The 25,436-nt window shown below is 46.2% G+C and overlaps 1 protein-coding gene across 1 annotated transcript in view; it reads right to left on the bottom strand.

The window, feature by feature from the left end:
- RNPEP (arginyl aminopeptidase) overlaps positions 1-25,436 on the bottom strand; it is a 281,410-nt gene that overhangs the window by 44,509 nt on the left and 211,465 nt on the right. Inside the window, exon 9 of the mRNA XM_056557627.1 lies at positions 21,220-21,444. Within this exon, the coding sequence (XP_056413602.1) occupies positions 21,220-21,444 (225 nt within the window). The remainder of the gene's footprint in view (positions 1-21,219; positions 21,445-25,436) is intronic.

Raw genomic sequence — 25,436 nt, 5'->3', positions numbered from 1 at the left:
CCCTCAAGAAAATCCACTTGTACTATTTTGGTTGAAATTATTTTATCTACCAGGACGATTCACCCCACCAGGGATGGATATAAGATCCCTTTAGACACTGCTGTCAACTTTAACAGCGGTGATGTAATGGTTTAATAGCGGGCATGGTGATCGCAGCATGCCAGGCTATTAGCGGCAGGAGAGCTGTAGCTAGCTCCTTTTACATCCGAGGCAAGCCCAGAAAACTGCCCCCCCCCCCCATCTGACCCCTATAACTCCAATTTTTCCATATACAGGGATGAGGGTAATCTTGTGTGACATGATCTGTAGTTTTTATCGGAACTTTTATTAGGAAAGGGGCTTATTCACATATATACGCACTAGGGATCGACCGATTATCGGTATGGCCTATATTATCGGCCGATAATCCCGATTTTGGGCATTATCGGCATTCCGGGTGGAGGGTGAACCGGTCCGGGCTGTCCTTCTCCAGGGGTCATCTTCACTCCGGGCAGGCTCCGGCCTAGTACGCTGCATAGACGCCGCTACGCCGTGACGTCAGGTGCGTCGCTGCGCTCGGGCGTCACTGCGCAGCAGCGTCTGTGCAGCGTACTAGGCCAGAGCCTGCCCGGAGTGGAGAAGATGACCCCCGGAGAAGAAGGACAGCCCGGACCGGTTCACCCTCACCCGGAATGCCGCCGGACACTACAGGAAAGATGGATGGCCCGGACCACCCTGACAGGTAGGGGGAGAGAAGCGGGTGGTGGCGGCGGCCTATGGCACCGCAAAAGCCACTGCAGTGCATTGATTTAATGTGCCCGCTTTAAATCAATGATCTGCAGCGGTGTCGAGGGGGGATAAATAGTCGATAACTTATACCGGAATATCTGTATAAGTTATCGGCAATCGGCCCTAACCTCCACCGATTATCGGTATCGGCCCTAAATCATCTTAATCATCTCCTGCAGATGTGCGACCTCGGGCTCTGCCCTCGCTCCTGAGATCCCCTCACATGGGCTGGGGGGCTCTGAGCAGCGGCCCCTGGCTACTGAAATCAGCTGGGGGCAGCCACCGACCCCTCCATACACCCTGAGCGCTGGTGTGAGGTGCAGACTTGCATCGGCTCCTGCACCTCACACCGGCATTAAAGAAAAATAAGGGAGAAGTCTGTCTGTCCCTGCTTGCCCGATACAGGGCTAAATCTATAAAAAATTCACTTGCCCGGCGCCCAAAACTACTTGTCCCGGGCGTCGGGTGATAGGATTTCCACATCCCTGTATAACCCCTAAAGTATTCACCTAGACCAAAAGTGAGTACTTTGTAACCATTCCAGCTACACAAAAAGTACTCAAAGTCAGTGGAAAAAATTTTTGTGGGACATATTTTTTGTACACTTTATCTGAAGTAGAAAATACACCCTGTATTTTATTACGCTCTTGGTCCCGTGTTTGGTAATACCCCCGCTTAGGCCATATTTGGTTGTATGGCCACATGGTGGGACCAAAAAGGAGAGGCACACCATTTGGCTTTCAGGATATCATTATAAAAATTATAGGCCGCACTTCATCTTGCAAAGCATTCTAGCTGCCAGAACAATACTGCACCCACAGAAGTGACCCCTTTTTTGAAACTACGCCCCCTTAAGTATTCACCTAGGGCAAAAAATGTGTACATTGAGCCCTTATTGTGTCTCTAGAATTATTTTAAAGTCAGTGGAAAAAAAAGGAGATTTTTTAACACTTACCGTAAAATCTTTCTTGAATGATCCATTGGGGGACACAGACCATGGGTGTATGCTGCTGTCTCTAGGAGGTGACACTATGGCAACAAGAAAGTAGGCTCCTCCCAGCAGGATATACCCGCCTCCAGGCCCTGAGGTAATCAGTTTAAGTACTAGAGCAATAGGAGAGGACCGATGGGTCAAGGAAAAAACTCGAACTGTCCGAGAACAGAAGAAAATATATAACTGAACACATCCTCGGACAGAGAAAAAGAGAAATCCAAAAGGGCGGGAGCTGTGTCCCCCAATGGATCCTTCGAGAGAGATTTTACGGTAAGTGTTTAAAAATCTTCTCTATCGGCTCCATTGGGGGGACACAGACCATGGGACGTACCAAAGCCGTCCCTTGGGTGGGCAGATAGTCAGGCAGACTGCTGTTCCAGTGCCGCCTGCAGCACTTTACGGCCCAGACTAGCATCAGCCAATGTGAAGGTATGAACCCAGAAGAACCTCGAGAATAGTGCAAAGACTACCAAGTAGCCGCCTTGCAATCTGCGAGGCCGAGGCTTTGTTCTGGAGAGCCCAGGATGCCCCAACAGAAGCGGGTAGAATGAGCCACAACTCTGAAGGGAGGAATCTTCCCCCTACAGCGATAGGCTTCCAAAATGGCAGACCGGATCCACCGAGAAGTAGTGGCCTTGGAAGCAGGCTGTCCCTTACGACGAACTTCCGTAAGGACAAAAAAGGAATTGCACTGACGAAAGAAGAGGAGATAGAGAGGTAATACCCAACAGCCCGAACCACATCCAGTTTGAGGAGTAAATGCTCCTTAGGATGAGAAGGAGCGGGACAAAAGGACGGAAGAACAATGTCCTCATTGAGATGAAGGCCGAAACAACCTTAGACAAAAAGGAAGGATCTGGTCGGACGACAACCTTGTCCTGGTGAATCACCAGAAATGGAGAACGGCAGAAGAGAGCTGCCAAATCAGACACCCTCCGAATGGAGGTGATAGCAAGAAGAAACGGCACTTTCCAAGAAAAGAGGCGCAGGGACACCTTCCCTAAGGGGATCAAAAGGTTCACCTTGGAGAACACCCAGAACCAGATTAAAGTCCCAAGGGGGAGAAGGTGACCGATAAGGAGGGGCAGCATGCGCCACTACTTGAAGGAAAGTCCAGACATGAGAATTAGAAGCCAGAGGATGCTGGAAAGGAATAGGAAAGGCCAAAACCTGACCCTTAAGGAAATTGAAAGACAACCCCAGTCCCAATCCCGACTGCAAGAAGACAGGGAAAAGAAAAGGTAACCGGAGACAAAACCTGAGCTTCAGACCAATGAAAATAAGACCGCCAGGTACGGTGGTAAATTTTCGCCGAGGAAAGCTTGCGAGCCCTGAACATGGTGCGAATGACTTGGGAAGAGAACCACGGGTTCTCAAAAACCGCGGTCTCAACAGACACGCTGTCAAATGCAGCGACTGTAAAATGGGGTGGTAAAGAGGACCCTGAGAAAGCAGGTCCAAATGAAGTGGAAGGCGCAGTGGAGTGTCGTCCAGGAGCCTGACCACGTCGGCGTACCACGACCTACGGGGCCAAACTGGAGCTACCAGTATGGCAGGAACGTCCTCCGCTTTGGGCTTCCTCAGAACCCTGGGAAGGAGCAGAAGGGGAGGGAACAGAGCAAACCCCGCCCGAGGAATCACTAGGGCGTCCACGGCTAGAGCCAGAGGGTCCCGGAACATTGACAAAATGGAAGAATCTTCTAATTGTGCTGACGCAAAGAGGTCCACGTCTGGAATGCCCCAGAGGTCGCAGATCTGCGCGAAGACCTCTGGATGCAGGGACCACTCTCTGGGGTTGACTGAGGACCGGCTAAGGAAATCCGCTCCCCAGAAGAGCACACCCGGAATGTGAATCGCCAAATGGCCGGAACCTTGTTTTCCGCCCAGAAGAAAAAACTGTCACCTCGGCCATGGCTGCCGAGCAGCGAGTGCCGCCTTGCCGATTTATGCACGCTACGGCCGTGGCGTTGTCAGACTGGACGCGGACAGGGCGGAACTGAAGCAGGGACTCCCAAAGAAGAAGACAAAGAAGAATCGCCCTCATTCCCAAGATGTTTATCGGAAGAAGGGCTTCCCGGGGAGACCAGAGGCCTTGAACCGTCCAGACCCTGCACACGCCCCAGCCCGACAGACTTGCATCCGTTGTCACCACCTGCCAGTGTAGGGGAAGAAATGATCGCCCTTGAAGAAGGGGGGGGGAGCGGAGCCACCAGAGCAGAGACTGATGGATCCGACGAGGGAGAGTAATCTTGCGATTGAGAGAGGAGATCTGTCCCATCGAGAGAGAATCGCCAGTTGAAGGGGATGGTAACGAAACTGGGCAAAGGGTACGGCTTCCATGCCCGCTACCATCCGACCCAAGACTTCCATGTAATTGCGGATAGAAACTGGGGCCTGGGCCCAAAGAGAGCGAACTCCTGACAGGAGCGTCAGACGTTTGTCCGTCGGAAGGCAAGTCCGGGCAGGGGCCGAGTTGAATTGAAGTCCCAAGAAAAATCAGAGACTGGGCGGGAGAGAGGACAGACTTGTCCCGGTTGACCATCCACTTGAAACGATTCAGGAGTGAGATCCACATTCTCCATAGTCTGGACTCTGGTGGGAACCTAGATGAGAAGGTCGTCCAGGAAAGGGATCATTGAGACTCCTCTTGACCGCAACAGGGCTATTACTGGTCCAAGGATCTTGTAAAGACTCGAGGAGCCGAGGCCAGATCAAAAGGGAGGGCTATGAATTGAAAATGCCCCTCCGGGACCGCAAAGCGGAGGTACCGCTGATGGCCGGGAAATATTGGAACATGGAGGTAGGCATCCTTGATGACCAACGAAGAAAGAAACTCCCCTTGTTCCATGGATGCCACTACCGAACGGAGAGATTCCATTCAGAAGTGGCGGAGAAGATGACGGCGAGACGTCAAAATAAAAACCCCAAAAACATTCCCCTGGAGAAACTGGGACAACGACTCCCTGGGCAGGCACTGGAGGGCCTCCCGAAACTGCTTCGCCAAAGAAGGAGACCGGGGAGCTCGGAACTTCCTGAATGTGTGTGGTCCAGCTGTCTCGAAAAAGTAAGAGATGACCTCCCACCCGAGAAAAACCTGCGGGTGGTGGCTTCACTCCATGCGCAAGTGGGATTGCGGTTACCTGATTTGGCCGCAAAACGGCCAGAACGATTGATGTCCGACTTCCAAGACGGACGCGCCCGGAACGAGGGAGACCTCTTGTCCCGCGAAGGCGCCTGCCCAGACCCCTTATTGGGGCCGAAGTTCGGAAAGGACCGAAAGGAAGAGGACCTCCCCTGGGAAGAAAAGCGAGCCTTATTTTGAGGCAACAAGTAACTCTTACATACACTGGGATAGGAAGAAACCCAGGCTGGAAGGGCGGCCGAATCCACCGGAAACTGTAACATCCAGGGAAGCTAGGGGGTCTGGGGGAGCAGTGGAGCAGGCAGAGCCAGTGGGCTCAGCAGAACCAGGCATTTTTGGAATAATATGTCATACAGACAAAACAGAAGACTAGCAGTCTAGTTGTCAGTTTAGAGGGAGGAACAGATTTGTGTCCCCTGTGACAGTAATTCAGCGTGAGAGCTGAAAGATTTTAACCCCAACACTAACACTCTGTCCCTGCTGAGAGGAGACACCGCTCTATGCAGACAGAGAGGAGCTAGCCAATAGCCTAAGAGGGGCGTTCCTGGAGCAGTGGCACTGTCTTTGATTGGCCCCTGCCACTTAAATCGCCCGCACAGCGCTGATTGGAGGGCGATTCGCGCCTCCAGTAAGCTCCGGTGGCCCTGTGGGAAGAAACACAGTAATAGCGCTCGATGCTTGCTCCGAGCGCATATGTTAGCCGTATATGCGCCCGCGGGGAAGTGAGCGGGCGATAAACTGATCCGCCAGCAGCCGGCTGCTGCTGAAAGTGAAAGCAAGTCGGCGCTACATGAGCCCGAAAGTACAAGGGCCACGGCTGTCAGCCGCATAATAAGTGCCGCGGCTTTAAGCCGCATAATAAGCGCCGCGGCTTTAAGCCGCATAGTAGAACACACACACACACACACACACACACATGTGCATAATAAAGTGAACTATACATTCTGCCATTGCTCCCCCTTTTTTAGAATAAAAAAAATAGAGCCCCTAACACAGGCCAGCCCTTTGGACCCTGAAAAGTGGGCCACAAAATGAGGGTCTCCAGATGTTGCAAGTCCATGCCCCCTAAGATGCCACTGCTCCCCCAGAATAAAAGTCCAGCCCCTGTAAAAGCCAGCCCGATAACCTAAAAAGTGGGCAAAAAACAGGGGGCCTCCAGAGGTTGCAAGTCCGTACCTATGGAGAAAAGGGAGGAGGTACTTACCTCAGTCAGAAGAACTTACCTAATGGAGTCTTCAGTCAAGTCTTCAGTTAGCTTTAGTTACCTGCATCACGCCTAGCTACTATGCGCGAGCGAGGGGAGCAGGAAAATAGGGGGACCCGGACCCATGAGGTACCAACCCAGGCGCTGACCATTGGCGAGGGGGGGGGGTGAACAGCGCATATACGCAATGTCTGTGACCCCTTACTTGCAATGGGGAAACAGGGAACCGGAGTCCCCGAGTCCCCACCTGAAAACAGGAAAGAAAAAGGAATATATAACTAACACGTCTCTATACTAGGAAAACAAAAAATCAGAAGACCTGGTCTGGAGAATTCCAGACCATGTCCACCTCCTTCAAACACTAAGCTTAAACTGATTACCTCAGGGCCTGGAGGCAGGTATATACTGCTGGGAGGAGCCGACTTTCTTGTTGCCATAGTGTCACCTCCTAAAGACAGCAGCATACACCCACGGTCTGTGTCCCCCAATGGAGCCGATAGAGAAATAGCAATTAGCTTTTTTCCCCCCACAAATTCTTTGTGGGACATTTTGGTAAGGCACTTTTGTAATGGAGGAAATGCGCCCCATATTTTATCACACTGTTCGTCCCGGGCTGGGCAGTACCCAAAATGCAACGCGTTTCGCTGCGGGAAAGCCGCTTCATCAGGCATGACAAGGAATAAGTATTTTATAGGAGTGGTATTGTTCCATAGGTAAAAGGAGGGGAGAGGGATCATTTGGAATAAGGAATGTGATACAACAATTACAGGAGAAACATATCAAAAACATGGACAAATCTAAAAAAATAATTTTCAAAAAGTAATGAATTGTATTTACTCAAGAGTGAAATGCATAGATGCATGCACACATGCGGAAATAGACGTGCATGCATATATGCAAGGGAGGAAAAACAAAAGAAAATGAATTTGATAATAAAGGATGTAAAGAATGTACATATATTTGATCCAGTGTATCTGAGTGTAGGGAGTAAAGTTTAGCAAAAGTGAAAAGTAAAAATAATGTCAGCAATAATCGAGAAATTGCGGTGGTCATATTGCAACTGTAGATGCATCATGTCCAGGTGCCTAGAGGCACCAAGTCTTGGTAGTATATCGACATTGAAGCAAGGGAACATAGAAAAAAGAAATGTGTATATATATATTGAATCAAAAGTGTGTTTTAAAAAATAGTGATATATATTGCATATATAAAGATGAACATGTGGAAAGATGAGGCATCATGCTGATAAATAGATAAAATGTATATATATATATATATATATATATATATATATATATATATGATTTTTAAAATCTATTTATCAGCAAGATACCTCATCTTTGCACAAGTTCATCTTCATATATGCAATATATATCACTATTTTTAAAAACACACTTGATTGTATATATTATACATACACACATATACATATATATATATATATATATACATATATATATATATATATATATATATATATATACACACACACACTTATTTTTTCTATGTTCCTACCAAGACTCGCCTCTAGACACCTGGACATAATGAAGCCAGTCTGGAGTTCCACGCACACCTAAATCAGAGATCCAACCAAACACAAATGTGTGCCATAAATAGAACCTCAGCATCTAAGTCAAACAATGCTAGTGAAAAAGATTAAGTAAAATCTCAAAACGCATCTAGCCTACAACGTACAGCGATATATAGACATAACCTTGATTGTTATATGGCCATATATCTAAGTTCACTTACAATTTCAGCAACTACAAGTCTCAGCATGCTCACCACACGTGGGAGACACCACTGTTTCCCTTGCAGCACACCACTGCCTCTCCGCAAGATCCATCTCACGGCCGCCACTAGACCTCTCCCTCCCCAGGCATACAGACGCTGACAACCCGCAGAAGCAGCAGTGGCCAGGCATCTAAACGGAAAGCAGCAGCAGGTAAGTGTAAGAGCGCCGTGGGACCCCGATCGGAGCTGTGAGAAACACAGTTGATACACTTAAAAGGAAGTTTTTCATGATACATAGTATCTAAACCATTTAACTATTCACCTCCACAGGAATCTAAGACATTAGAGGATAGCACTTACCGGAATTGTATATTACAACTATACTACAGAAAATACTTTTGGGGCAATTTAAAACTATTGCTGACTATCCCCCCTACCGTTAACTATGCTAAATCTATGAAAACAAAATATGTATATAGGCCAGTTTAACATTGCATATTATAAGCTGTATCTGTTCTTTTATATTTACCTTTTTGTGCTAATTTTTTATAAGTTTTATAAATACTCTTTAATGCTGTGTGTACTATAAATTTATCATCTCCTCAGCACATCTGCAAGGGCCCTGCAGACTGTGCCTACTACATACATGTATATTGATTATAAATAAATGTAATTTATTTTTCACTATTATTCTGACTGAATTTTTTTTATATAAATATATTATATATATATATATTCATATATAGAAATACCTAAGACCAGACTTGAGGACAGTGCTATATAGGATACACAACCTTGCCACACCAGTACTTGTCTGGCAAAATATATTATAATTATATTATATTTATAATTATATTATAATTATATTATATTTATAATTATATTATATTTATAATTGCATTATATTTATAATTATATTACATTATATTTATAATTATATTACATCATATTTATAATTATACAGTGGTCCCTCAACATACGATGGTAATTCGTTCCAAACGAATGTCGAATCCATCGTATGTTGAGGGATTCGTGCAATGTAAAGTATAGGAAGCTGTACTCACCTGTCCCTGCCGCTCGAGATGGTGTCCTCGGGCCTCCGCTGGGCTCTCCGCTGTTTTCTCCGGTCCTCCGCTGTCTTCTCTGGTCCTGCGTAGCGACGTAATTACACCGCTGCGTAAGCCATTCCTATTGGATGTCGTGCGCAGCAGCGTATTGACGTCATCCGAGAGGGCCGAGAAGACACCGGAAGACCAGCGCTGGACCCGGAGGGCACCCCGGAGCATCGTGGAGGGGTAAGTAATACTTACCGCACCACACGGGGAACATTAAGCTGCTATCCGGCAGCAGTTTAAGCATTTGGCGCTGCCGGATAGCACTTAATGCGATGGCCCCGACATAAAAAAGCATCGTATGTCGATGCTGACATCGACATGCGATGGCCTCTGAGAGGCCATCGTATGTCGATTTCATCATATGTCGGGGCCATCGTAGGTCGGGGGGTCACTGTATTACATTATATTTATAATTATATTACATTATAATTACTATTATATTACATTATAATTATTATATTATATTATAATTATTATATTATTTTTCACTATTATTCTGACAGAATATATATATATATATATATATATATATATATATATATATATGTATTCATATATAGAAATACCTAAGACCAGACTTGAGAACAGTGCTATATAGGATACACAACCTTGCCACACCAGTATTTGTCTGGCAAAATATATTATAATTATATTACATTATATTTATAATTATATTACATTATATTTATAATTATATTACATTATATTTATAATTATCGTATTTATCGGCGTTTAACACGCACCCCCATTTTAATAGGGAAATTTAAGTTAAAAAAAAATACATATAAGATAAATGAAAGACTAAATGCCATATCATCCCTGTAACTTTGATTTTGCCTGAACTTCAGTTTGGTCCCCCCTTCCAGTGCCACATAATTCCTCCCCTTTATCAGCCCGTGTGCCACATTTACACCCACCCCCACCCCCTTACCCTCATCATACCCCACTGTCTTATTCTCCCACGCCTCTCTCATCATGCCCCCTTCTCACCATGCCCCCTTTTCATCATCCCCTTTCCCTCCGTTTTTGATATATATATTTTTCCCATCTTCCTTACTTAGCCGGCGGGCCAGGTCCGGTGTCGGGTCTTGCGGGCTGCGGTCAGTGAAGCTGGATGAGTGACTTACTCTGCCGGCTGCACAGCATCAGGGACGTCATTCATCATTCGCTGCATCCGCCGATGGTCAGTGTGGTCGCCGCTGGCAGCCCAACCGCAGCTACCTTAGAATAGACACAGCGGCAGCAGGATTGAATGAGGGACGTCCCTGATTTTGTGCAGCGGAGCTAGCAGAGGACATCACTCATCCGGCTTCACTGACCGCAGCCGACACCAGACCTGGCCTGGCGAGCGCGGCTAGGTAACGAAGATAAAAAAAAAACAAAAAAACAATACAATAAAAAGCAGAGGGGAAAAGAAGGAAAATGTAAAAAAAACAAAGGGGGAGCTGCGCGCTGGTCACTGATTTAAAGTGGCCGCGGCCAGGCTGCTAATCCTTAACAAGCAGCCGCTGCTGCGGCCACTTTAAATCAGTGACAAAAAGATTTATCGGTGTATAACACGCAGGCAGACTTTTTGCCTTGAATTTAAGTTTTAAAAGTGCGTGTTATACGCCGATAAATACGGTATATTACATTTTATAATTATATTACATTATAATTATTATTATATTACATTATAATTATTATTATATTACATTATAATTATTATTATATTACATTATAATTATTATTATATTATTTTTCACTATTATTCTGACTGAGAATTTATATATATATATATATATATATATATATATATGTATTCATATATATTCATATATAGAAATACCTTAGACCAGACTTGAGGACAGTGCTATATAGGATACACAACCTTGCCACACCAGTACTTGTCTGGCAAAATATATTCTATTTATTATTAATATATATATATATATATATATATATATATATATATATATATATATATATATATATATATATATATATATATGTGTGTGTGTCCCGGTACCATATTTTATACGTTACCTATGTAGAGGTCCCCATAGTCAGAGTCCCTAGGGCGTCGGGGTCCCTCTTTTCTAGTCTTCCCCTTGTCACCTCTCACTTAGCCACTAAATGTACAGTTGTTCTGATCTGATATTTATACAGTTATAAGTATAAAAAATGTATACATTAAATTGTCTACCTGTTTGTAGCGTAACAGGACCTGCGGGTCATGTGATCAGGTGGAAAACTATGGTTTTGCTTTAGGACCTTAGGAGGTCCCAGTGACGTGTTCACCCACCATGCCTTGTAACGGTGAGTGACAGCTGACAAGGACCAATCCAGAACGGCCCTGCCCATATAAGAGAGCGGCGGCCATTAATTTTGCTTGTTCCTGCGCTGCTGATGAGGACGGATCTGCGCAGCCATCTTCCGCAGTGACTAGGCCCAAGCCTTGTGGCAACGGCCATTCATACAAAACTGTGAATTATCTCAATCCCTGTTAACCTCTAAATCCGGACGGATCTCTGCACAAATCCTATTTCTATTAAGCCTTGGATAAGTCAATGGTCCGCAGCATGTCAATCATTGCAGAGCTGTATAGAGACTGTATTACTAAGACTGTTGCTGTTAATTGGATGTACCGCAAGTACTTCAGTAAAGTTTATGCAAGTTCAAATTAATCCCTATTGTGGACCTTCATTCATTCAAGCACGCACCTATCGTTTCTGGGAAGGGTGGCGATAGGCCAAAGATTTACCTCAGCGTATTAACCCCCACCCTGGCGTCACGAGTGACAGGGGTTAACTTAACCCCTCAAATACCGAAGAAACACCCCCACGGGCTACCACATATAATTTATATATATATATTATATATATATATTATATATATATATATATATTATATATATATATATATATTATATATATATATATATATATATTATATATATATATATATATTATATATATATATATATATTATATATTATATATATATTATATATAATATATATATTATATATATATATTATATATTATATATATATTATATATTATATATATATATTATATATTATATATATATTATATATTATATATATATATATATATATAGTGTATTTCCTTGTGCCTTGGTTGAGCTGCCTAATCCCATTCAAAGAACAATTTATGCTGTGCCTTTTTTTTTTGCAAGTACAAGCCAAGTTCTCTCTTTTTACCCACCTCCCCAGTTTAAGATTTTCCGGTATTGGGTCTGTATCTAGGGCCCTTGTCATGTCTCTAATTCCATCTCTTCCTGTTGTAATTAGTGAGAATAAGATAACTGATTTGTCTAAACAGAATCCCTCTTATAAACACTTTCATCACGTCCCAGACATTAACAAGACTAGCCGAACCCTTGTTATTAACCCAGAATTCTTCTATTTCAGCTCTAATATGATCAAAATCAAATAACTATAAGCCAGTGGGGATTGATTTAAAAAAAAAAAAAATCTTGAGTTATTTATTCTACCTCCCATAATTTCCAAGACCATTGGAGTGTGATCCGATATGGATTTAGCCTCATATTTGCCTTTTTTCCCCCAAGGCTTACTCATTTGCAAAAACCAAGTCAATTCTTGAGGCTGTGTTCTGTGAAGGGCTAAAGCAGGAATAAACTTTTGGATCCCCATTCAATTTCCTCCAGATATCATATAGACCCACTTCTCTCCGAAAAAATTCTAGGGGAGATGACCATCCTGCATACAAATCTATTTGAAATTCTGTCTAACTTCGAATCGATCATACAGTTAAAATCCCCACTGATATATATCTCATGGTTATCCTTCTCTTTAATAATTTCTATGAACGATCTAAGCACCCCTATAAAAAAGGAGAGGGAATATAATAAAAAGGTCAAAATTTCTTTCCTAGTATTTAGCACTCTCTAGCAAAATATAGCATCCTTTATCATTAATCACTTTAGAAAGTAAGGAAAAATCCACATTATTATGAATCAAAACTAAGACTCCTGAAGAATATGTGGAATCATATGAATGGAACCCCAGCTTTACCCATCTCTTCTGGACCCAATACCTATCTTTAGTTAAATGTAATTCAAGAATACATACAATAGCCAGAATGTCTGGCCAGGCAATCAAACATCGCACATCTCTCCCTTCTGTCTCTCAACAGTCTCACATTCCATGTTATAATTTTTGTACTCACACACAGAGGAGCTAGGCACTTGCCCTACTGCAACCTGCCCAGTGGCTACCATGCCACAGACTAAATAACATACTATATTGCTATCCACCTCCCTCCCTGGGTCCTGCAGTTTTTATCGGTACCATTTGTGTTTTGAAGGGACTTTTTGATTGCTTTATATGCATTTTTCTTTTTACGTATACGCCATTGTCCATGCGGTTTAATTAACATTATAATTATAGTTTGCACATATACGCACACAGCGATAAGGAGATTTTTTTATGCTTACCGTAAAATCTTTCTCGAAGGATCCATTGGGGGACACAGACTGGGGGTATATGCTGCTGTCTCTAGGAGGCTTGACACAATGGCAACAGAAAAGTCGGCTCCTCCCAGCAGGGTATATCCACCTACAGGCCACTTAGCTAATCAGTTTTACTCCCAGAGAAATCGGAGAAGACCGACAGGTCAAAGGAAAAACCACGAACTGTCTGAAAACCAGAAGAAAAAAAATAACTGAACACACCCTCAGACAGATAACCAAATGGGAACAACAGAAAAGGGTGCTAGCTGCTTCCCCAATGGATCCTTCGAGAAAGAGCATCTTTCTCGAAGCACTTTACGGCCCAGTCTGGCATCAGCCGATGCGAAGGTATGAACCTGGTAGAACCTCGAGAAAGTGTGCAAAGACGACCAGGTGGCCGCTTTACAGATCTGCGAGGCCGAGGCCTAGTTGCAAAGGGCCGAGGATGCCCCAACAGAACTGGTGGAATGAGCCAAAACCCTGAAGGGTGGGATCTTCCCCCTGCAGCGGTAAGCTTCCGAAATAGCAGATCGGATCCACAGAGAAATGGTGGCCATGGAAGCAGGTTGTCCCTTACGACGGCCTTCCGTAAGGACGAAAAAGGAATCGCACTGACTAAAAGAAGAGGAGACAGCTAGATAGGTCTGAACAGCCCGCACCACATCCAGTTTGTAGAGTAAACGCTCCCAGGGATGAGAAGGAGCGGGACCGAAGGACGATGTCCTCATTGAGATGAAAAGCCGAAACGACCTTAAATAAAAAGGAAGGATCTGGCCGGAAAACAACCTTATCCTGGTAAATCACCAGAAAAGGAGAACGGCAGGAGAGAGCTGCCAGTTCAGATACTCTCCTAATGGAGGTAATAGCTATAATGAACGCCACCTTCCAGGAAAGGAGGCGAAGAGGGATATCCCTGAGAAGTTCAAAGGGAGCGTCTTGCAGGGCACCTAGAACCAGGTTTAAGTCCCAAGGGGGAGAATGGGACCCATAAGGGGGGGGGGGGGGGGGGGGGGGAAGGAAAGGAAGGGGAGGAAACAGATAGGGCAGGGCAAAGCCCGACCACGGAATCACCAGGGCATCCACGGCTAGGGCCAGGGGGTCCCGGGACTTCAACAAAAGCGGAGGAACATTCCGGTTGAGTCGAGATGCGAAGAGGTCCACGTCTGGAGTGCCCCAGAGGTAGCAGATCTGTGCGAATACCTCCGGATGCAGGGACCACTCGCGGGGGTCGGCCAAGGACCGGCTGAGAAAATCCGCTTCCCAGTTGAGCACTCCCGGAATGTGAATCACCGAAATGGCCGGAACCTTGGGTTCTGCCCAGAGGAGAATCTTTGTCACCTCGGCCATGGCTGCTGAGCTGCGAGTGCCGCCCTGCCGATTGATGTACGCCACGGCCGTGGCGTTGTACAACTGGACACAGACAGGGCGGCCCTGAAGCAAGGACTCCCAATGAAGCAGACAAAGATGGATTGCCCTCAGTTCCAAGATGTTAATGGGGAGAAGGGCTTCTCGGGGAGATCAGAGGCCTTGAACCGTCCGGTTCCTGAAAACACCTCCCCAGCCCGACAGACTGGCATCTGTCGTGAAAACCTGCCAATGGAGGGGAAGGAATGAGCACCCCTGAAGAAGCAGGGAGGAGCGGAGCCACCAGACTGGACCAGGGGGAATCACTGGATGTCGTATATCTGGGTTTTTCCAAAGCATTTGATACAGTGCCACATAAAAGGTTGGTGCATAAAATGAGATGGATCGGGCTGGGGGACAATGTGTGTAAGTGGGTAAGTAACTGGCTCAGTGATAGGAAACAGAAGGTGGTTATTAATGGTACTTATTCTGATTGGGTGACTGTTACTAGTGGGGTACCACAGGGGTCCATTTTGGGTCCGGTTCTGTTTAATATATTTATTAACCCCTTAAGGACGCAGGACGTAAATGTACGTCCTGGTGAGGTGGTACTTAACGCACTAGGACGTACATTTACCTCCTGTGCATAACCGCGGGCATCGGAGCGATACCCGTGTCATGCGCGGCTGATCCCGGCTGCTAATCGCAGCCAGGGACCCGCCGGCAATGGCCGACGCCCGCGATCTCGCGGGCGTCCGCCATTAACCCCTCAGGTGCCGGGATCAATACAGATCCCGGCATCTGCGGCAGTGCACGATTTGAACGAATGATCGGATCGCCCGTAGCGCTGCTGCGGGGATCCGATCATTCAGAACGCCGCACGAAGGTCCCCTCTCCTTCCTCCGTCCGGCTCCCGGCGTCTCCTGCTCTGGTCTGTGATCGAGCAGACCAGAGCAGAAGATAGCCGATAACACTGATCTGTTCTATGTCCTATACATAGAACAGATCAGTATTAGCAATCATGGTATTGCTATGAATAGTCCCCTATGGGGACTATTCAAGTAAAAAAATGTAAAAGTAAAAGTAAAAAAAAAGGGAAAAATCCCCTCCCCCAATAAAAAAGTAAAACGTCCGTTTTTTCCTATTTTACCCCCAAAAAGCGTAAAAAATTTTTTTTATAGACATACCGTATTTATCGGCGTATAACACGCACTTTTTAGGCTAAAATTTTTAGCCTAAAGTCTGTGTGCGTGTTATACGCCGATACACCCCCAGGAAAGGCAGGGGGAGAGAGGCCGTCGCTGCCTGCTTCTCTCCCCCTGCCTTTCCTGGGGTCTAGAGCGCTGCTGTCGGCCCTTTTCACCCCCTGGTTATCGGCGCCGCTGCCCGTTCTGTCCCACCCGACTATCGGTGCCGGCGCCGATAGCCAGGGGGAGAGAAGTGGCGCCGACAGCCAGGGGGAGAGAAGGGGCAGCGGCACCCATTGCCGGCGCCGCTGCCCCGTTGCCTCCCCCCATCCCCGGTGGCATAATTACCTGAGTCCGGTCCGCGCTGCTCCAGGCCTCCGTCGTGCGTCCCCGGCGTCATTGCTATGCGCTGAACGGCGCTGCGCATGACGTCAGAGCGCCGCGCCGTGCATAGCAACGACGCTGGGGACGCACGACGGAGGCCTGGAGCAGCGCGGACCGGACTCAGGTAATTATGCCACCGGGGATGGGGGAAGGCAACGGGGCAGCGGCGACGGCAATGGGTGCCGCTGCCCCTTCTCTCCCCCTGGCTGTCGGCGCCGATAACCAGGGGGTGAAAAGGGCCGACAGCAGCGCTCTAGACCCCAGGAAAGGCAGGGGGAGAGAAGCGGGCAGCGACGGCCTCTCTCCCCCTGCCTTTCCTGGGGGTATATCGGGGTATACACGCGCACACATGCACCCTCATTTTTTCATGGATATTTGGGTAAAAAATTTTTTTTACCCAAATATCCTTGGTAAAATGAGGGTGCGTGTTATAGGCCGGTGCGTGGTATACCCCGATAAATGCGGTATTTGGTATCGCCGCGTGCGTAAATGTCCGAACTATTAAAATAAAATGTTAATGATCCCGTACGGTGAACGGCGTGAAAAACAAAAAAGTCCAAAATTCCTACTTTTTTAATACATTTTATTAAAAAAAAAATTATAAAAAATGTATTTAAAGTTTTTTATATGCAAATGTGGTATCAAAAAAAAGTACAGATCATGGCGCAAAAAATGAGCCCCCATACCGCCGCTTATACGGAAAAATAAAAAAGTTAGAGGTCATCAAAATAAAGGGATTATAAACGTACTAATTTGGTTAAAAAGTTTGTGATTTTTTTTAAGCACAACAATAATAGAAAAGTATGTAATAATGGGTATCATTTTAATCGTATTGACCCTCAGAATAAAGAACACACGTCATTTTTACCATAAATTGTACGGCGTGAAAACGAAACCTTCCAAAATTTGCAAAATTGCGTTTTTCATTTTAATTTCCCCACAAAAATAGTGTTTTTTGGTTGCGCCATACATTTTTTGATATAATGAGTTATGTCATTACAAAGGACAACTGGTCGCGCAAAAAACAAGCCCTCATACTAGTCTGTGGATGAAAATATAAAAGTTATGATTTTTAGAAGGCGAGGAGGAAAAAATGAAAACGTAAAAATTAAATTGTCTGAGTCCTTAAGGCCAAAATGGGCTGAGTCCTTAAGGGGTTAATGACCTTGTAGAGGGGTTGAATAGTAAAGTAACAATCTTTGCAGATGATACTAAACTCTGTAAAGCGGTAAACACAATAGAGGACAGGGCACTGTTACAAATGGATCTGGATAGGTTGGAGGTTTGGGCTGGTAAGTGGCAAATTAGGTTCAACACTGATAAATGTAAGGTAATGTACATGGAGGAAAAATCCGGGCTGGGGTTATGTATTAAATGGGAGAACACTTAGGACGACTAACATAGAAAAGGACTTAGGAGTCTTTGTTAACAGTAAATTTAGCTGTAGTGACCAGTGTCGGGACTGCCATATTTGGAGTCGGGAAGGAATTTTTACCTCTAGTATGAGGGTTTTTTGCCTTCCTCTGGATCAACTCAGTAGGGACTCAGTAGGGATATAGGTTGAACTTGATGGACTCTGGACTTTTTTCAACCTCATGAACTATGTTACTATGTTACAAGAGAAGAGACTGACGAGACCGTCGAGGGAGAACAATCTTGCGGTCGAAAGACAGGGGAGAACTGTCCCACCAGGAGAGAATCGCCAGTTGAAGAGGGCAGTAATGGAACTGGGCAAAGGGCACGGTCTGCATGGCCGGCACCATCCGACCCAGGACTTTCATACAAATATGGATGGAGACTGGGGCCGGCGTCCGAAGGGAGCGGACTCCTGACGAGAGACATTCGCTTGTCTGGTGGAAGTCGAATCCGGGCAGAGGCAATGCCGAACTGGAGCCCCAAGACGACCAGAGACTGGGTGGGGGAAAGAACGGACTTGTCTCTGTTGACCATCCACCCGAAGCGATATAAAGTCTGGAGAGTGAGAGCCACATTTTCCAGAGTCTGGGCACTGGTGGGAGCATTGATGAGGAGGTCGTCCAAGTAAGGGATCACAGACATCCCTCGACCGTAACAGGGCTATCATGGGTGCCAGGATCTTGGTAAAGACCCGTGGAGCAGTGGCCAGGCCAAATGGGAGACCCACAAATTGATAACGACCCTCCGGAACCACAAAGCGGAGGTACCGCTGATGGCTGGGAAATATTGGAACGTGGAGGTAGGCATCCTTTGTGTCCACAGAGGAAAGAAACTTCCCTTGATCCATGGACGCCACCACCAAACGGAGAGATTCCATTAGAAAATTGGGGATTAGAAGATGTTGGTTGAGACGCTTGAGATCCAAGATTGGTTGCACAGAACCGCCTTTCTTGGGTACCACGAAAAGGTTGGAATAGAAACCCCGAAAACGTTCCCTGGAAGGAACCGGGACAATGACTCCCTGGATAAGAAGGGACTGGAGTGCCCCCGAAAAAAAAAAAAAAATACAAAAAAAAAAATCGATCCCTCGGAAGGGAGACAAACTCGATCCGGTATCCGTCTGACACCACGTCCCTCACCCAGGAATCCTGAATGTGCGCGGTCCAGACGTCTCGGAAGAATAAGAGACGACCTCCCACCCGAGAAAAATCTGCGGGTGGGGGCCTCCCTTCATGCAGAAGTGGGTTTGCGGGTTCTCGATTTGGCCGCAAAGGGCTGGAACGGTTGTCCGACTTACAAGAGGGGCGCGCCCAGAAGGAGGGAACCTTTTTGTCCCGCGAAGGCGCCTGCCCAGACCCTTTAGTGGGACCAAAAGTCCGAAAGGATTGGAAAGAAGAGGACTTCCTATGGGAAGCAGCGCGAGCCTTATTCTGAGGCAATAAGGAACTCTTGCCACCTGTCGCCTCTGAGATAATCTCATCAAGGCACTTGCCATAGAGTCAGGAACCGGCAAATGGGAGCTTTGTGATAGACTTCTTGGAGGCAGCATCCGAGTTCCATGCTTTAAGCCACATGGAGCGACGGAGGGCCACCAGGTTACCCGTGGCAAAGGCAGCACAGCGGAGAACAGAAAGTCTCCAGCTTTGGAGCATTGGAGAGCTAGTTCAGACAGCTCCTTGGGGGGGGGGGGGGATCCTGAAAGAATGCCCTGACAGAGTTGGGAACACCAAACAGAAAGGGCCTTCGACACCCAGGCAGAGGTGAAGGCAGGAAGCAGGGAGGAACCTGCTGCTTCCAAGGCAAACTTTGCTAAGGTCTCTACCTTCTTGTCTGGCGGATCCTTGAAGGCAGCCGCATCTGCCAGCGGCAGCTTAGTAGCCTTAGAGAGGCGCGAGACTAGTGGGTCCACTGATTGGGGTGGGGGGTGTCCACTTTGAGATGAGGTCCTTGGCGAAAGGATACCACGCCTGAACCTTCTTCGTTTCCTGAAACCTCTTTTCAGGATGCCTCTAGGCGGGTTCCAGAAGGGCATCAAATTCAGCGTGAGCTGAAAACCTTGGGTGCCGGTCGGGCACGATGAAAGGATACTTCTGGAGCTATGTCCGAAGTTCCTGGGTCCTCTAGATGAAAGGTATCTCTTATGGCCGAAACCAATGAGTTCTCCGTGTCAGCCGTATCCGAGCGGTCCTCTGAGTCAGATGCCGATTCGGAAACCTCGTTCACAAGTTCTCCAGATGAGTGTGAACAAGTGGAGGCAGCCCTGGAGGAGGGAGACACCGACAGGGTACGCGGCTCTGAATAGCCAGAGCGGCGACCACGGGAACGTCCTCTGGAGGAGCGTCATTTGTGACCAGTTGGAGCAGCGGGGCGGGACCTATGAGGGGAGCGCCCGTGCCTACCAGAAGACCCATAAGATGAGTCAGAGGATACACCCCTGGTACGCTTGTGAGAGCGGGGAACATAGGGAGAAGGGGAGCAGGTCCCCCTGGAGGGCCGGCATAGGGTGGGCCTCTCCAAGGCAGTCACCACAGAACGGGAGACTTGAGCCAAGTCGGATATAGGAAAGGGAAGAAACAGAGGCTGGAGGGGCGGCCAAACCCACCGGTTCTGGAAGAGCATCCAGGGTAGAAATAGCAAGGGGGTCTGGGGGAGCAGTGGTGCAGGCAGAACAAGTGGGTTCAGCAGAACCGGACATTTTTGAGTTACAGCTTTTGCAGGTATAATAAGTAACTAATGGCCCAGTTATCTGTTTAGAGGGAGGAACAGTTCTGGGCACGGACATTGTAAAAAAGGAATAATCTCACCCAAGTCTGTGTCCCCAGGGCAGCTGCTGTGAGGAGAACTCTGCTCCAAAGCAGTCAGAGAGAGGAGAAAATGCCGGCCAATGGCAAGAGAGGGCTGTGCTAGGTGCAAGGGCGCTGCAGATTGGACCTTGCAACCCCTCTGTCCTTGTCAGGAACTGTCTGAGGCAGGAGAGGTTTGCTATGGGGATTTGTATCTTCTCTGGACTGATCCTGACATGGACAGCGGTGTCAGTAGAGAGCACTGTTGTCAGACAGAAAAAAACTACACAACTTCCTCAGCAACATACAGCAGCTGGAGTACCCCTTTAACTAAAGTCCACTGTGTACACACCCCTTAAAAACGTATCGCATCTGTTTCTATAGATTGAAATGTGCACCAGCTATGAGCTGGCAAACATTTTAGCTACAATTTACACCAGTTTCCGGGGTCAATCATACTAAATATGCCAGCCACAGTAGGTTACACCCCTATTTGCTAAATGCCCCAAACTTTCTGAAAAGTGGCAAGCAGGCAGAAAACCACCAAAATGTCACAAATGTTTTTGCAAATAAGCTTTTCACACACACACAAAAAAAATCCTGTGTTTGGACACCAGTTTTCTGATGAAAAATCCTTGTAAATTCCACCCCACTGATTTATAAATATCTTACCTATTGGAAGTGGTGATTTCTCAAGTATTCTATCCAAAAAGTAGACCAGTTGATAGGTTTTCCATGGTGTGATATGCACATTAGTAATAGACTGCAAGTCAAGTGTTGAAGAGGCCCACAGTTCAGCCAAAGCTTCAGCCGGCTTCATCAGAGCGTCACCTGCAGACAAGTCTGGAAGAAATGGTGGCCAGCCAGGTGTGTTCAACCAGTGGTCAAATTCGAAGCCTATTTCAGAAATATATTCGTAAAGCAGATAGTCATACACATGCTTACCAGATACTTGTATATGACAAAAGTATTAGAAAGGTTACAATATGAAAAATAAAATGTCAGCATTGTTAAAACGACTCAGACAATTATTATAACATAGATATCTCTATCTATATCTCTATATCTATCTAGGGCAGTGTTTCCCAACCCAGTCCTCAAGGCACACCAACAGTCAAGGATTAAAATTTTTCCCTGTTCTATTCCAATGGAGTAACTGAAAAAACCCGGAAAGTTGGTGTGCCTTGAGGACTGGGTTGGGAAACACTGATCTAGGGAATACCAGGGCTGTGGAGTCGGAGTCTGACGAAATTTTGGGTACCTGGAGTCAAAATGCACAATGCACCGACTCCTGCTAAATTTAGATTGGAATAAAAAAATAAAAAAAAGCAAGTTTAAATGTCCCAATTCACAAAAAGTTATAATTAATGAATTATCTACTGTAAGAATAAAGATCAATGCATGCAGTGCCTCATGTAATCGCAAAACGAACACGTTAAGTGACTGTGAAGAAGCATGCTTTTCATGTGCTTTACTATTTGGACACAATGCACAATTAGGAGCGGCAATACTTATACTTTCCATAGTGTTGTGTTCTGCTGTTACAGGGAATCCATGGGTAACCTAGCCTCTCACTGATAAGGGATTAAGGAAATATGTTTTTTGCAGAGACACTTGAACTATTGACCCTCCATTCCCTTCACTTATGCAAGACTGAAGCTGTAAACCATTGGAAAAACTGCTGCCATTCAGCTATGGCTATAAAAACTTGTAAACTCGATTGTTAGTTTAAAGGGGTACTACGCCCCTAGACATCACGAGGGGCGGAGCCATGATGTAACGATGCTCCGGCCTCTGTATCGCCCGTCATTATGCACAGAGCGAACTCCCCAGCAGTAGGACCCCGGCGATCTGATATCTTATCCCCTATCCTTTGGAAAGGTGATCAGATGTCAGATCGCCGGTGTCACGCTGCTGGGGACCCCTGGGATCACCGCTGCGGCACCGCACTATCATTACTGCACAGAGCGAGTTCGCTCTGTGCGTAATGACGGGCGATACAGGGGCCGGAGCATCGTTACATCACGGTTCCGCCCCTCATGATGTCACGGCCCGCCTCCTCAATACAAGTCTATGGGAAGGGGCGTGGGGGTCGTCACGCCCCCCTGCCATAGACTTGCATTAAGGGGTGGAGCCATGACGTCACGCTGCTTCGTCCCCTGTATCGCCCATCATTACGCACAGAGCGTACTCTCTCTGTGTAGTAATGAAAGCGCTGTGCCACAGCGGCGATCCCGGGGGTCCACAGCAGCAGATCTGACATCTTATCCCCTATACTTTGGATAGAAGATGAGATATCTAGGGGCAGAGCACCCCATTAAACTTTAAACATGACTATGGGATTCTACTAGGGAAATCATGTTTTATAATAAATGCCCCTTCCTGGATCCTCCCACTGCCCTATCTTCAGCACACAAACTGTTCAATACAGTAGACTGTTGGCTTCCCAGCCAGTAGTCCTGTGGTAATGACATGTATGTTGCCTTTCTTTCCTTCAAGGAATGTATAAAATACATTCACATATTAATACAGAGGAGTCTGAGTCGGGGAGTCTGAGTCGGAAGCACCGAAAACTCCGGAGTCGGAGTTGGAACATTTATCTACCGACTCCACAGCCCTGGGGAATACGCAAGAAAAAAAATCACTATCAGGCGCTGCAGGTACAGACAGATGATTGGAGTGGGTAAATAGGGTATGTGCAGCTCACAACACTGGGGATTGAGGCTTACTCATGAATACACAAATACTCAATGGGGGAATTTATCATTTCATTTTTATATGTAGCGCAAATTTTTGTTCAGTGAGTTATTTTGTGTTTTTTTTGTGCGCTTTTTTGATAGAGCAAAAAGAAAGTTTTACAGTGGATACTAATTTATCATGTGCAGGTTTTCTGTTTAGATGTCTTTTTTTAACGCAAAAATACACTATCAAAAAGGACACTCGGGAAAAGTGTTCTACCGAGACAGCCGGGGGATGCAGGAGACATCCCTCAACATTGCTAAAGAAACTACTCCCATCATTGGACAGAGTCTGTCCCATGATGGGAGTAGTTGTAGTACCGCAGCGCTGTGGGACGGCACTTGCACATGCCCCGGCTGCGGGACTCTTTTGGGACAGTTAGGACTACTACTCCCATCATTGACATACTCTGCCCATGATAGGAGTTATAGTCCAGGGGCTGAGGGACAGATTGAAGGGGGGGGGGGGGGTCTCACTCCTGAGACCCCCTGCAACCTTTACTGGTCCACCCCCTAGTTATGTCATTAGGGGGCTGAGCTACACCGTTCTGGCCTGAAGCCAGGATGGTAAGTATGGCTCTGTTCTCATGCATTTTGCATAATAGGAACAGAGCCCTTCTGGCAGTGTGTTCCTATACAGGGAGACTTCAGCTGTTGCTTAACTACGGCCCCCCCATGATGGGAGTTGTAGTTTAGCAACAATTGGAGGTTCCCTGTTTAGAAACACGCTGCATTATGTGCATTCTTCCCAGGGGAGAGCGCAAATAATGAACTAACCCTTATTTCTTGTTTTTATTTTCTTCTCATTTCAGATAAGTGAATGTCGAGGACTAAGTCAGATTTGGTGGACTGCGTTGATCATCTTTTTTTATTTCCATAAAATGGTTAACGAGGGCTGTGGGGGAGTGTTTATTTAAATTAATTTTTTTTTCAATGTGTCATGTTTTTTATAATTGGATTTTCAGGCTTAGTAGTGGAAGCAGTCTTGCAGGCAGAAGCCATTACTAAGCCGGGGCTTAGCGTTAGCCACAAAATCAGCTAGCGCTATCCCCCAATTATTACCACGGTACTCACTGTCCCAGGGGTGCAGGGAAGAGCTGGTACCAACAGACCCGGAGCATCAAATATGGCGCTCCTGGGCCTAGGCGGCATTATTTAGGCTGGGGAGGGCCAGTAACAATGGTCCTCGCCCACCCTGGTAACATCAGGCTGCTGCTGCTTGGTAGGTATCTGGCCGATGCTGAAAATAGGGGGAAAGCTATGCGTTTTTTATTTTTTTATTTTTATAAATCAATAAAAAAAAAGTGTGGTTACCCCTATTTTCAGTATCAGCCAGATGCCATGCAAGCAGCAAAAGCTTGACGTTACCAGGGTGGGCAAGGACCATCGTTACTGGCCCTCCCCAGCCTAAATAATGCCAGCCTGTTACCGCCTAGGCCCAGGACACCATTTTTGATGCTCTGGGCCTGTTGGTACCAGCTCTTACAGGCACCCCTGTGGCAGTGGGCACCGGGTTAATAATTGGGGGTTAGCGCTAACTGATTTTTGGGCTAACGCAAAACCCCGGCTTAGTAATGGATTCTGTCTACAAGGCTGCTTCTACTACTAAGCCTGAATATTCAATAAAAAACACGTCACACTGAAAAACAAATGTATTAAAAAAATAATAAAAACACTCCCCCACAGCCCTCGTTAACCCTTTTATTGACAATAAAAAAAAAAAACGCTGGTCATTGTCGCAATCCACCAAATCTGACGATGCTGAATCAGTCCTCAGCATTCACATATCTGTACTGACTTTTTTTTTTTTTATAATTCTCATTTCATTTTTGGCGCTCTCCCCTGGGGAGTGCACCCATACTGTAGTGCGTTCCTAAACAGGGAGCCTCCAATTGTTGACATCTGCTTACTGTATCCTGTATATACAGTCATATATAGACAGCTGTATATACAGGATAGCGCACAAAGACTTAACCCAGGACTGCTCAGCAACAGCATGGGTTAACACTTTCCTTGCTGGGCTCCTGTATAGTAGGGATGTAAGAAAAAAAATCGATTTGCGCGATTATCGCGATTTTTTCATTTGCCGATACTGAATTGATTCAAAATATTTTTGAATCGATTCTTTTAGGGATGTGGAATTTTTATCTC

Source organism: Hyla sarda, chromosome 2 (genome assembly GCF_029499605.1).
Source record: "Hyla sarda isolate aHylSar1 chromosome 2, aHylSar1.hap1, whole genome shotgun sequence".
Classification (NCBI taxonomy): Eukaryota; Metazoa; Chordata; class Amphibia; order Anura; family Hylidae; genus Hyla; species Hyla sarda.
The sequence above is the reverse complement of the archived record's forward strand: the minus strand, read 5'-3'. Positions and strand labels throughout refer to the sequence as shown.